General features: G+C 34.6%; 1 protein-coding gene across 1 annotated transcript; it reads left to right on the forward strand.

Annotated features, from left to right (window-relative positions):
• Positions 1 to 11,618: 11,618 nt before the first annotated feature.
• Positions 11,619 to 14,172, forward strand: MSFC1 (Mitochondrial substrate carrier family protein). Its single transcript, XM_079003089.1, has 2 exons — positions 11,619 to 12,122; positions 13,514 to 14,172. Exons 1-2 carry the CDS (start codon positions 11,709 to 11,711, stop codon positions 14,057 to 14,059), a joined length of 960 nt encoding a protein of 319 aa, XP_078859215.1. The 5' UTR covers positions 11,619 to 11,708; the 3' UTR covers positions 14,060 to 14,172.
• The last annotated feature ends 611 nt before the right edge of the window (positions 14,173 to 14,783 follow it).

Here is a 14,783-nt window from a genome sequence, read left to right on the forward strand (position 1 = left end):
AAGTGAAGGACTAGGAGATCGAATACACAAAGTTGCGTGTTGATCAAGTCCACCATAAGAGTAACAAAGATATTCGTCATGATTTACTAAAGGTTTAGTAAATACGATTATACTTATAAGATTAAGTGTAATTCTGAATTGATTAAAAGGGTTTAAATCAATAGCAAAACGAATAAGAAGAATCAAGTAGGCAGAAAGATAAAAGTTTCTACATTTTAAGAAGAAGGGAGAGTAGCTTTTATGCTTAATGATAGGTCTTAATGATTAAGAACCATATCTAAATTGATCCTCTAAGTGAGTCTTAGTACAATTGTATGTTTAAGAAGAGGAATCAAGGATTAGAGAAATGGTTACATCAAGAGGTCAATCATACTTCGTTCCAAAACAAGTCTTAAAGTTAAGATTGTGACATTGAGTGATAAGTATTAAGAAGGTTTATAGCATTCATCAAATATGGAAAAGTTGTGATGTCTTGGATAAGACAAAGACCAACTAGGACCAATTTATGAAGTGTTTTGATAAAAGCTACACTAACTCTTGAATATTTGTTTGTCAAGAAATGGTTATTGACAAGAGAATCTTATATGTCAAGGAGTCAGTGGGAGTCTTAATGGTCTTGAAAGGTTTCAAGAACAAATAAAAATAGACCTTATCGATCATCACTAGCACACGAGTTGAGGTGTACAACCTGTCATGTTGACATTATTTTGTTTTTGTGCTAATCCAATCGAGTTAATTATGCATGTGAGTCCTATGAGTTCTAATTTGAATGCATAAAAGGCAAGGACCTTGATCAATGGAAAGTACATTGATAAGAAAATGTGAGCTGCTTAACTACTTGGAAGAAATGGTGGGCAGCTGTGCTACCATAAGGCAAGAAATCGAGATTAAGAAAGTTCGATCCATATGAGTTTGAATTTGTCGTAAACTTTGGTTTTAACAAATTCACATGGATAGGAACACATACACCGTTTAAATCTAAGTGTCATAAGATTTCCTTCTTCATGAAAATGATTGTGAGGAAATACTTTCACTAAGAAAGATTTTATGAAGATAGTGATTGTAAAACTGCATTCTCGAATTCGATTATGGTTACGGTATCCCTTTCCATGATTTGAATTGTGAGGTTTGGCAATTAGTCTTAATTGTTTAGACACACATATGAACTATCTAAGGCAAAGGTGTATAAGTTTAAGAGGCCTTGATAAAAGATTATCAAAGCATCAAGTATTAGAAACATGGACTTAAGAAATTCAATAAGCATTGTTTTTCTGAAAGTTAAGCTGTTTCTGAATACATGTCGAAGCTAGTGAGAGCATAAGTGTTATGTTTATAATAATCATCATGATAGTGGGAGCATAAATGTTATGATTGTATGATTATTAAGGAAAGTATTGCAAGTTGGCAATATTAATTATAGAAAACAAGAGTCATTCTTTGCAAAGTTGTAAGGATGGAATAATTGTTTTGCTATAATTAAGGGAGAGAATATTATGCTTCATTTCAAGTCTAAAGGCTTAGGTTGAGAAATGTTAATAAATTTGGTCAAAGGTACATAGTGTGTTCTTAAAATTTCGATTATGATTACGACATTCCTCTTCATAGTTTGAATTTTGAGAACATAGCACATAAAATATTATGGCAGAAGATTGATAAGGTATCGAATCTTCGTGTAAGACATTATGCATCGTGTCCCATACGCATCGTGTATAGGATTGATTGCAAATGCTATAATATTTGACAATTCTAAAATTTTCCAAATGTCTAAGCGCATTTAGAGGGAAAAAGGACAAGAATCGGTTTTGACTAAGATAATTAAACAACTATCAAAGGACAATCCAAAGTTCGCCGAGGATTGGTCGCTTATGAGTAGTTGGAAGTATAGTATTGGAAAATATGGAAATGTTTCCATATTGGATGGACCATATCGACATTATTATGAATAGATAAGATTCTATTAAGAATAAGTTGTCATATGGAAAATATGGAAATGTATCCATATTAGAAATTGAATATTGAAAAATCTATGTCTAGATTAGAAACTTTTATGCAAAAGGATGTTCAAAGGAATGTACTTTGAGTGAGAGACATCATATCTAAGGAACTGTCTTGTAACAATCTCCAATAGAAGACTTTGTAATATCATTGGCAATAGTCTTTGTGACTTTGGTGCAGTGACATTACGAAAGGATAGTTGCATAGAATGTTAGAATCTAGCATATTCTATAAGTAGTAAGAATTTGATATTCTTTCACTTATGAAAAAGGATTTGGGGTTGTGAAATGAGAATGATTGGAAATGTGCTCAATTTGGTCTATTTCACAAAGTAAGAACCATAGGTAAACATTGTGTGCATGCTAAGAGCATGGGATAAGTGTAATAATTCAAGTAAGAAGTTGATTACCCGAAACAACAAATAATGAGTAATCGATATGGTGATAAATAAAAGGTGTTTTATTTATACTCAAAGGTTTGAGGCCATATGGGATTAGTATTATTCTTGTGTTTCACTTTGCATGTTTTGACTTCCAGAATAATTTAATTGGTTAAGAACAGTCAAATTATTCAAACGGGCCACAGTCGTTCATATGTTGGAAGTAGATATGAAAGAAGATTGCCGTGAATTAGTGTGTGGATTGTCTAAAGTGTATTAGACATAAGCAAATGTTTGCTGCAACATTCATGAGTGCTTATGAATATAATTTGAGCATTGGATTAAACCCACGCTCACTTAGATCACTCCATGGATTGTGTCACGAGTGATTGGTGAGACGATAACATCTTATATTCTTGAAACCGAGATGTGTGAGTTGTATCTTGCAAATCGGTTGCACATTGATAATATGTAAACGCACTAGTAACTTGGTGTTATAAAACATATTGTTGTGTGTGATTTGGTGAGTAAGTGCAAGCAAGCATTGTATCAAAGTTTATCCGTTCCTTTTATCCAAAGTAGGATAAAAGCGATATCTTTGGGCCCCTCGATGATTTAGTGATGACAAACGTAAATGATCGGCCGTGCTAGGGCTAATTTGATTTGTTCAATTAGTCAGTCGTCATAAATCGGGAATCGAGATATAGTACAAAGAGAATGATTTGAAATCATATCTCATATGATATCTAGAATGGAGGAATATATGATCCCTTATCTAAAGGACACGCGTATCTAATAGGATCAGAGTTGACAGTGGCTTTGGAAAGCTACGATTGTAGATCAGGATCTAAAGTCATACGCAGAATAGTTATTAGACTTATCCAAATGGGAGACTGTTGGATTAGTGTCTAAGTCCATAACTATTTTGGTATGTACTTGACCCGATGGTGCATGGTCCTTTTGGGTTGCCTTCACCAAAGCAACTTGATAGGATGAATTATGGAGAGAAAGGATTAAATATGATTTATTAATATATTATGGGAATAATATATTAAAGGAGAAATCATATTTTTTTATTAATATTAGTCAATAATTAATTGGTAATTAGTTTTGTGACTAAAAGAGATTAATTAAACTTAAGGGACTGAAATTGTAATTATAAGATAATTGCAATTTGGGCCATGGATTGCCTTGTATTAAGGAGTGGACGAATTCTATGGGGAAGCCCATAAGAAATCGCCCAAGGCCTTAAGGAAAGGGATCCATGGGTTGCTTAGGGCTTAAGCATCCAAATTAGGGTTTCCTTGTTAGATAACCCTAATAGCCTCACTATATAGACCCCTTAAGGACCAAAAACGTGGCCAAGACTTGTTCTAGGGTTTCACACGTTTTTAGGAAGCCTCTAACCTCTCTCCTCTTCATCCTCTTGCTTATGGTGTTTTTGAACCATTAGAGGAGTGACATTTGTGACTCTAGGCTTTTTAAAGTCAATACCAGGAGATTTGGGATTGTTATTGCTACATAACAATCAAGGTAACATCTTAAACCTATTCTTATGTTAATATGATTACTTGAATGCTAGAATTAGGGTTTATAGTCTTGGATAACTTGCATGTATAATAGAGAAACCTAGATCCAAGCATTAGGGTTTGTATGAGCACATAGGATGTTCTTAGGACCAAAAACCATCAAGTTCATGAGTGCTTTGATAAGATTAGAGTATTGGATTAAACCCACGCTCGCTTAGATCACTTCATGGGTTTATCACGAGTGATTAGTGAGACGATAATATTGTATACTCTTGAAACCAAGACGTGTGAGTTGTTATTTGTTGGTCGGTTGCACATTGATAATAAGTAAACGCACCAGTAACTTGGTGTTATAAAACTTATTGTTGTGTGTGATTCGATCTGTAAATGCAAGTGAGCATTTGAGTTGAGGTTTATCCATTCCTTTTACCCAAAGTGGGATAAAAGCAATATATGTGGGCCCCTCGATGATTTGGTGATGCACCTAAGCGCTTGGCCAAGCCGGGACTAAATTGATGTGTTGAATTGTAGTCTGTTGTCTGTCGTCATAAATCGGAAGTCGGGAAACAATATAGAGAGAATGATTAAAATTCATGTCTTATGTCTATGCGATATCTTGAGAATGGAGGAATATATAATCCCTTATCTAAAGGACAGGCTATCTGATAAGATAAGAGTTGACAACGAATTTTGAAAGCTACAATTGCTGATCAGGTTCTGAAGTCATATGAAAAATAGTTATTAGACTTATCCAAGTGGGATACTGTTGCATTAGTGTCTAAGTCCATAACTATTTTGGTATGTACTTGACCCGATTATGAGCATGGTCCTTTTGGGTTGCCTTCGCCATAGCAATATGTAGGATGAATTAAGGAGAGAAAGGTTTAATTATGATTTATTAATCTATTATGAGAATAATATATTAAAGGAGAAATCATATTGGTTAATTAATATTAGTCAAGAATTAATTAAAAATTAATTTTGTGGCTAAAAGAGATTAATTAAACTTAGGGGACTGAAGTTGTAATTATAAGATAATTATTATTGGGCTATGGATCACCTAATAATATATAGGTTGGACGAATTCTATGGGAAGCCCATTAGAAATCGTCCAATGGATATGTTAAAGGAGTCCATGGGCTGCTTAGGGCTTAAGCAGCCAGATTAGGGTTTCCTAGTTGAAAACCCTAATAGCCTACATGTATATAAAGGGCCCCTATCCCCCAAAAACGTGAAAAGAGTTCCTTTAGGGTTTCTAGACATTTTGGGCAGCCTCCTCTCTTCTCCTCTTCATCCAAGTTGCTTAGTGGTGTTTGTGACTCCATTAGAGGTGCAACACTTGAGGCACTAAGCTTTCTGATGCCAATCAAAGCAAGGAATTGATTGTTCTTGTTATATAACAATCAAAGGTAATTACTAAACCCTTATTTCAGTTCTTATTTGATAGATCTAGGGTTTATAGCTTTGGATATTCAATTGCATGTTCATTAAACAAACTAGATCCAAAAGCTATTAGGGTTTGCATGTACACCATAGGATTGATGTTTTGCTTAAAACCCATCAAATTACACATAATATGAAGTAAAAAGTAATTAGGTGTTAATAACCATATGGTGAATATGGATATTGATTATGGAAAGAATTGCAAATGAGTATTTTAGTAATTTAGTTATAATCTAGTTTAAATATAACATTTTTAATTTTTGAATAGATTAATTATCATTAAATTAAGTATTTGGGCGTGTGTGTGTGTGTATATATATATATATATATATATATATATATATATATACGCTACGTTAATGTGTTTCTTATATTTATTGTGTGCTAGATTGCACCAATAGGAATTTTGTAAAATTAAATAATTATTTAATTAAATACAGACAGATATTAAATGATGTTCATAATTATATGTATATTAAATGATGTCCATAATTATAATTCTCTTTTTATGTAAACTAATTAATTTCATCATTAATGTCAGCAATAATTATAATCATGTGTTAATGTGTTTTTACAACTTGATTTCTCAAAAAAAAAATTGAATATGTTTTTTCTTTATAAAAACATATTTATAAAAAAAACATATTTTCACATAAAAAAATCTTATATTTTCTATTAAAAAACTTCTTTAATTTTTTTTTTGTACATGAGATACCTGTTTATAAAAATGTGTATTTACTAAGTACATAAATATATACAAATCTGTTTTTATAAAAAAAATGTTTACAAACATGTATTTTACAAAAAAATGTATACAAACACCTATTTTACTATAAATACATTTGTATGCAAACACACACACGTCTACTCTAATAAATAAAGATCCTTTTGCTACATGTCACATTCTTATTCATTTTGCCACATGTAATTTTATGGTTATTTTAAATTAATCTTCATTCCACATGTCATTTTATGGTTTTTCTATTTTATTAAATTCCACATATTATTTAAATCTAATAATAAATGCATATCAATCTCATTAATGACTTTCTTCTAATTTAAGATTATTAAATTAAAGTTTCATTAATGACTTTCTTCTAATTTGGAGATTTGTTCCGATAGAAAATGAGTTATTAAAGATTTGTTCCTATGTTTATAGCATTAGTTCCATAAACGACTATACTGCTATTTACTTACTCCATCTTAATCACATAAAGAGTTTTGCTTTGGAAAATGTTATGTGAGATACTAACATATTGTTGGTATTCAAAAGCCGCCACCCAATGAACCGGATGCCAACCTCAATGAGGGGGTGGTGTTGGATGCTCAGCTCCTTGATCTTGTGTTTAAGCTACCTATCACCATTATCAAAAGCATCCCTCATAATTGTTGTATGGATTTCTCTCAGGCTTTGAAAGCAGCCATTTCCAAGGTTGTTGCTCATCTCGGGTCCATTGAAGCTTGGGTTACATTGTTAATTCTTCCTAGGTGTACTCTTCAGGTGTTCAGGCTCAAGAATAGACAAGAAAGTATGTATGGGAACAGGAAGTCCTTGCAACATTGTAACATCTTAAGCGTATTAGCTACTTGGGGTACAGAAGATGGTATGGCCAAGCTTGTTAAAAACTTGGTTGACAATGCAAGGATGGAGCAACAAGGCAAAAAAGAAGAGTACATTCAGGAGGATAGAACATGGGGTCCTGCCAACGTCAGACAATGTCTCCATAAGGTTGTTGATGGGCATTCCACAGCAGCAATGAAAGTATTATGTTCTTCGGGGGTTGCTCCATACGGGGATGCTACCACGAAGGCATTGGAGGATAAGCATCCACACAAGCCACCACCATCCATGTCGAGTACCATATGTTCAGTACCTCCCCTTGTGGTTGATATTGACAATGTCCTTGGGGGAATTAAATCATTCCCTAAAGGAACCTCGTGTGGGAGAGATGGGTTGAGAGCTCAACACATTTTAGATGCTCTTTGTGGAGAAGGTTTAGTAATCGCCAAAGAACTCCTATGTGCTATCACATGTGTAATTAATTTATGGCTAGGGGGAGATGCCCTTCGAGTTTGGCGGAATTTGTTGCCTCTGCTCCTCTTACCCTGCTTCTAAAACCTAACAAGGGAATACGACCTATTGCAGTAGGAACTATATGGACACGTTTGGTTTCCAAGCTGGATATGAAAGGTGTTGGTAAAGAAATGGTCGGGTATCTCAATGATTTTCAGTTCGGGGTCAGGGTGTCGGGTGGTGCTGAAGCCATATTACATAGCGCTAACAGTAGGGATGAGCATATGACCCGTTGGACCAGACCGGAACGGATATACATATTAATGGGCCGGTTTTCGGGTTTTGTTTTTACCACTAATCGGGTTTCGGGTTTGGACCGGACCGTACCCGGAATACGGGATTTAACCCGGACCGGACCGAAATTTTTTTTCTCCTTAAAATATATAGATAAGGATATTGAATTATTAGTTAATGTTATATATAACATTATGTATAAAACTTCATGTTTTTATTGTAACATTATTTATAAATCTTGATCAACGTTTGTTCCTATCACTTTACAAGAAAAAATGTATCTAGCATGCTATTTTTTGTTCAAACATGCAATTTTTTTTTATAAAAACATGCAATTTTTTTTATAAAAACATGCAGTTTTTTATAAATAATGCTGTTTTTTGTTGTTTTTTACACAAAAAGCTGTTAAAATGCAGTTTTTTTTATTAACAATGTTGTTTCTTTTTTTGTTAAAACATGCATTTTTTTATAAAAATTGTAGCTTTTGTGCTAAATAGTGTAATTTTTATTTGGTCCAAATGTTAATAAGGTTTGTATTTTTTTGTAGACACCTCATTTGCACGTGATCTAAGTAAAGTCCCGCATTGTACCAATTTCAAAGCCTAGTTCGGTCCAAAACCCGAAACCCAGTTTAGTACCCGAGACCGGACCGGACCGAACCCGAACCCGTACATCCAAAAACGGTTCGGTTTTCGGGTAAGAAAATTCACGATTTTCGGTCTTCGGGCCGGTTTGGTCCGGGTTTGGCCCGTTGCTCATCCCTAGCTAACAGGGTGTTGAGTGAACGACACAATGACGGGTCTCTTTCCATGCTTACTGTGGACTTCTCTAATACCTTTAACCTTGTTGACAGGTCCACATTACTTCATGAGGTCAGATTGAGGTGCCCTTCTATATTCTTGTGGGTAGAATTCCTATATGGTCAAGCAGCAAGGTTATATCTAGGGGACACACATGTTTGGTCTTCTATTGGAGTTCAACAAGGAGACCCCTTGGGACCACTTCTCTTTGCCCTTGTGTTGCACCCACTCTTGCATAATATTAGAGAAAATTGCAAGCTTCTTCTCCATGCATGGTACCTAGATGATGGCACACTTATTGGAGATTCTGAGGAGGTGGCCAAAGCCTTAGACATCATTAAGGCTATTGGCCCACAATTGGGCCTTCAGTTGAATATCAAGAACACCGAGCTCTTTTGGCCCTCGTGTGATGGAAGGAAGCTGCGTGAGGGGTTATTCCCAGTTGGCATCGGAAGGTCGCCATTGGGGGTGAAAAATCGTATGAATGCGTGCGAGCAGTCCTTAGAAAGGTATAAACCTGATCTATTTTCATGTCATTTTTTTTTGAAAAATATTGAGTTTAAGATGGTCAAAACAGTCCTTAAATAGACCATAACTTTTCTGTTGAAAGCTAATGTTTACGTTTAGATTATACATGTTTGAACACAACACTCATTTTTGCTATTTTTTAGTGCATAGCTCATATCCACAAGTATTCATGCAATATATATGTTAACAAACACATTTATCATGATTTTTATGAATATATATATATATATATATATATATATATATATATATATATATAAGGTGAACTTCATGTTCATGCTAATACCCAAAGGTTAAACACATAACACTTTGGTCCATGCAATTATCCAATGGTTAAACGAGATTTTGACTTGTATTCCCCCCCCCCCCAAAGAGTATGAAAAAAACGAAAAGGAGTGGGGTATGAAGCTCACCTTGGAGTTTTCGTGTGGAAGGAAGAAGAAGGAACTTTCGAGCCTAGCTTTGTGTCTTTGAGAGATTCTCGAAATATGGATGTTCTAAGGGTCATATACACAAAAATGAGGGTGTAAGTGGAAGGATCTTAGCATAAACATGAAATTAAATACTTTGAGTTTAACATAGAACTTACCAAGATGCCTAGAACCGACTTTTGGTGGTGATGAAACTCGAGATTCCGAGAGAGCAAAGGAGGAGAGTTTCTTGACAGCAAAGTGACGAAATGGAAGTTTTTTCTTGTGTGTGTGTTGTGGTGTTGGCCTTAAATAAGAGAGGGGGGGGGGGTCGGCCAAGAACAAGAGAGAGGGAAAGGAGAGTTGACTTTTTGATAAGTTGGGGGGGGGGGGGGGGTTCGGTCCTATGGGAGGCCCAAAAGAGGTTTTCGGTCCCCCTAAGGCCTAATGAAAATATATCGGCCCAATAAGGCCCAATGAAGAAGTCTTGGTCCAATAGGGGTTTTGGGCTAAGGCCCAAAATTGATCGGACTTAGTTATTGGATCAAGTTTTGGTTTTGCATGAGGCTATTTCATTTTGATTCTAAATATACACACGTATAGATTCCAATAACATTGAAATCTTGGACTTCAATAGCCCAATGAGTTGGGGTACGTAAGTAAGGTATTAAGGTTTTAAGGTGTTAAATTGATATGATGGTATTCTAGACATGTCTCACTTGTACAATTAGGCTAATTACCCTTCGTGTGGTACTTGTATGATAACTCACATGTATATTGTTTGATGGAGAGGTGGACCTAATAAGATATAATTATGGAGAGGTGTATTCATTTAGCTATATTAGGAGGTGGCATACTCAACTATTTTATACCTTGTGAGTTTAAAGCTGATGGGAACCCCTTCATTTCCTTTCTTTCCCTTTCATTCTCAGTTATTTCCATGTGGGAGGATATATTTTAAAAGGAAAACACCCCACTATCCTTCCATTCATTTTCTTCCCCTTCTTAAACGAAACTCGAGAATGCATTTCATTATATTTCCTTTCCTTCCCTCCTTAAAAAAATCTCAAGAATACAATTTTCCTCCTATTTTATTTCCTTCCTCTCCTTAAAAGATCTCAAATACACATTTTCCTCCCATTTTCTTTCCTTCCTCTTCTTAAAAGAAACCGGAGAACATGGTGTTAGTGAGATTTTGGACAATAAGGTTGATTTGGTTGAGTTTTAAAAACAATATCAAGTCTTTTTCCTTAATAACTTTGCAAAAAATAGTAAAAAAATTAGTCATTGAAACCGCATACGAGGCTAACTCGCATGTTGTTTCATGCCTCGTCTGTAGTTTCGTTGTAATCTATAAAAAGAATTTTATTTTATTTAATTTTTTCATTTTTCCTACGAACCGCAAATGACTTAGGTAATCCACCATTCCTCTCGTATCAACAACGTTATTTCGTTCGTTATTCGTTCATGTGATTCCAAAGAACAAAACCGCAGATGGCTTGGCCTCGCCTGTTGTTTTATCCCCCGTCTATTATTTTGTTTATGCAATTCGCCTGCTATGTCGCTCAAATGGTCAAATATCATACAAACTGCTACAACATAATCAAAGAATAACACTTAACAATGTACAAACAAAACTAAATTTGAAAATAAGAATGTTGTTAAGTTGTTAAATCAAGCCAAATATCTTTCTTATTTTCTATTATTGTGTTTTTTTTGAGATTTTTTCCAATTTAATTTTGTTTGTATCGTGGTTAAGTGTTATCCCTTGATTATTTTGTAGTAGACTAGTAGTTTGTATGTTATTTGGCTTGATTCGCCCCATTGAATGAAATAACAGATGAATTGCATGAATGAAATAAGGGACGAAACAACAAGCACTAGGTGAAACAGTAGGCGAGGCCAAGCTATCTACGCTTTTGTTCTTCGGAATACGAGAAAAGAACAATCGAAATCACAATTGACACGAGAGAAAACCATCATAGATGGCGTAAGCCATTTGCGGTTTCGTGGGAAAAGGATAAAAGTAAAAATATTTTTATACTGCACACTAGTCAGCAGTTTCAATGACTATTATTTTTTGTAATAAGGAGTTTTTTTTTTTTTTTTACAAATTCATTTAAAAAAGACTTAGATTTGTAATTTTCTCCTTTTCTTTTTATTTGATATGGCAAGTAAATAGTAATCGAAGTCAAAAGACGAATGGGCGGAACACATTTATAAAGACTTAACAATTCAGGCTTCGTACCAACCCCCGAGCTTTTTCCAACCGCCGTAAAAGGAGATACGGAAGGAATTTCTCCCTTTCTTTCTCCAATGGCAGAGAAACTCGATGGAACCCCATCAAACCAGACCCAAAAAAAACCAGCAATCCCTGCATATGTAAAAGCCATATCCGGTTCACTCGGTGGAATTGTCGAGGCATCTTGTCTCCAACCCATCGATGTTATCAAGACCCGTTTACAACTGGATCGGGCCGGTTACTACAAGGGTATTCTTCATTGCGGCAGCACCACTGTCACAAACGAAGGCGTCCGTGCTCTCTGGAAGGGTTTGACACCCTTTGCCACCCACTTGACATTGAAGTATGCCCTACGGATGTTCTCTAATGCCGTGTTACAATCGGTATTTAAGGATTCCAACACCGGAAAGATTAGCGATGGTGGGAGGTTTCTTTCTGGGTTTGGTGCTGGTGTCATTGAAGCTCTCGTGATTGTTACCCCATTTGAGGTGAGGTTAGTCGAATCTCCATTCGATTTTACACATGCAATTGCCTAAATTTTTAGTATTGTAAACGGTTTTTAATCTGTTTATATGCCCTTCAGTTTGAATTTCCCCAATTAGCTCAATTATACTAATGTGTCTTAGATCTACATACCCAATTAGTTTAAAATACCATTTCATGGTGCATGTTTGGCATTTGGTTCGTTGGATTTAGCTTTATATTTACAAAAAAAACTATAATTTAGCTTGGCTGCTTCTTCAATTTGCTAAATAGGATGAATGAAATGGCCTGATGAAGGTAATGGGTTTAGTAGTCATAGATCTATAGTTTTAAATCATATGGAGTCTATTTAGGGGATATAAAACAACGATTAGAGGTAGTGAATGTGTACTGTTTTAACAATTATAGTGAAAAGGTAGAACACTGAAATATATAATGAATGCTTTACCAGTTACCTTTTGGTTCTCTAGTAATAAACTAATAATAATACCATTGAAGTCGTTTATAAAATATGTTTGTCATAGCTTTCTTCTTTTAAAAAGTAATCTACTTAATTGTAATACTATTATAGACAAAGAATGTACTCATTTTGAGAAATATCATTTAAATTTTCCTCAAGTTCCAAAGAAGATTTCGGGGATTGTTTCTTTTTGACTTAGTGGACTCAATAAGACAAGACCTAATTTGATAAACTATATATGAGTGTTTGAGTGTCTCCTTTTGACTTAATGGAAAAAAAAAAACTTAATAAAGAAAGTTATAGAAACAAGACTTTCGTCGATTGATTCCTAACTTTTACAAAATATCCTCATTTACTTGTTCATTCAGTTTCCATAAGTCTGCTGATATTTTCTAGAATATATCATTTATCCTGACAACACTTTATATGTGAACAACAGTTAATAAGAAAAAAAAAACAGGGCCTTAGATGAAATCAGCTAATTAACTTTTTTACTATTACAACATTGTGGCTTAAAAAAATCCACCATATAACAATGTTATCCAACTAAAAAGCAATTTTCACTAATATAATCGGGTAGTTTTTTCAAAGTATAATGTCGTAATAAGAAAAAGGTTGAAAGTCCAATGCTATAATTGGGTAAAATTGAAAATACAACATAGTGACAGCTATAATTGGTACATTTTTCAGCATCTAATGTCTTCAACAAGAAAAAAAAAGTTGAAAGTCCAACGCTATAATTGGGTAAAATTTTCGAAGCACAACGACTTAATAAGAAAAAAAAACGAAAATTTGATACCATAATAGAAAAACAAAAGAAAATAGGATGCTATAATAATACACACACACACACACAATAAAAAAGACAAAAGTACATTGCTATTTCTTCCATTTATCCTTCAAATTCGCCTCAAATTTCAACTTTACTAAACGCAGGTTGTAAAAATAAGATTACAACAACAAAAGGGACTAAGTCAAGAGCTTCTAAAATACAAAGGTCCAATCCATTGCGGGCGGTTAATCATCCGTGAGGAAGGCGTACGCGGTCTTTGGGCCGGCGCTTCCCCAACCGTAATGCGAAATGGCACGAACCAAGCGGTCATGTTCACCGCCAAGAACACATTCGACGGGTTGTTATGGAGGAAACACGAAGGCGATGGAAAAGTCTTGCAACCCTGGCAATCGATGATATCTGGGTTCCTAGCTGGCACTGCGGGGCCCGTTTGCACTGGGCCTTTTGATGTTGTGAAAACAAGGCTAATGGCACAGAGTAAATCGGGAGGTGAAGGGAAGTATTATAAGGGGATGTTTGATGCAATTAAAAAGATTTATGGTGAAGAAGGGGTGTTTGCTTTGTGGAAGGGTTTGGTTCCACGGTTGATGAGGATACCACCCGGTCAGGCGATTATGTGGGGGGTGGCTGACCAGGTGATGGGGTTTTATGAGAAGAAATATGTTCATGATATTCCGTTACCCGTATGATTTTTTTGGTGTTGGTTTTGTAACTTGGGAAGTTTTGTTTTGGTTTTGTAGACCAACATTTGGTTTTAAGTTGGAGCTAATTGCTAGAAATAATAACGTACTTTGATTTTCTAGTTATGGTGTTGTACTTTTAATTTTTTTTTTCTTATTAGGACATTGTACTTTGAGAAATCTAGTCGGTTGTAGCATCAATATATGCACTCTATGTTGTTGGCTGAATAAAAAAAAATTGACAGTTAATGTCGTAAATACGTAACAAATTATTTTTAAATGGAAAGGTATTTTCTGAATATCTCAGATAGTTTGTCTCGTTTTATGATATTAACCAAACAGTACATCTGAAATAGTTTTCCCCTTTATGATATTAGCCATTTAATTATATCAATGTAGATATATAAAAAGAACATGAATTAAATAAATTTAACAATGTAATGATACGTGTACATAAACCTGTAGATATGGAAACCGTGTACAAAGTCAAATATGATATGCTTTGAACTTGAAGAGTAGTTCAATGTATTGCACTAAAAGTTAAAATCTAGACACCACCGTATGAAAGTGAAAGAAGCGATTTATTAAAAACGTTTTGAAATTTATATTATATAAACTATAATATGTTTTTAGTCGGTTAGTCTATAATAACGAAAATCGAATACAATACAAATCACACGGTAAATGTACGTAATAATAATAATAAAGTAATAACTATCTTCAAAGATCAGAG

Source organism: Lactuca serriola, chromosome 5 (assembly GCF_051521515.1).
Source record: "Lactuca serriola cultivar US96UC23 chromosome 5, Lser_US96UC23_V15, whole genome shotgun sequence".
NCBI lineage: Eukaryota > Viridiplantae > Streptophyta > Magnoliopsida > Asterales > Asteraceae > Lactuca > Lactuca serriola.

What these genes read in the sequence shown, in the direction of transcription:
- MSFC1 (XM_079003089.1), top strand. Translation starts at nt 11,709, where the DNA reads ATGGCAGAGAAACTCGATGGAACCCCATCAAACCAGACCCAAAAAAAA. An exon ending in TGATTGTTACCCCATTTGAG is followed by an intron (nt 12,123 to 13,513) that starts GTGAGGTTAGTC and finishes TACTAAACGCAG; the next exon opens with GTTGTAAAAATAAGATTACA.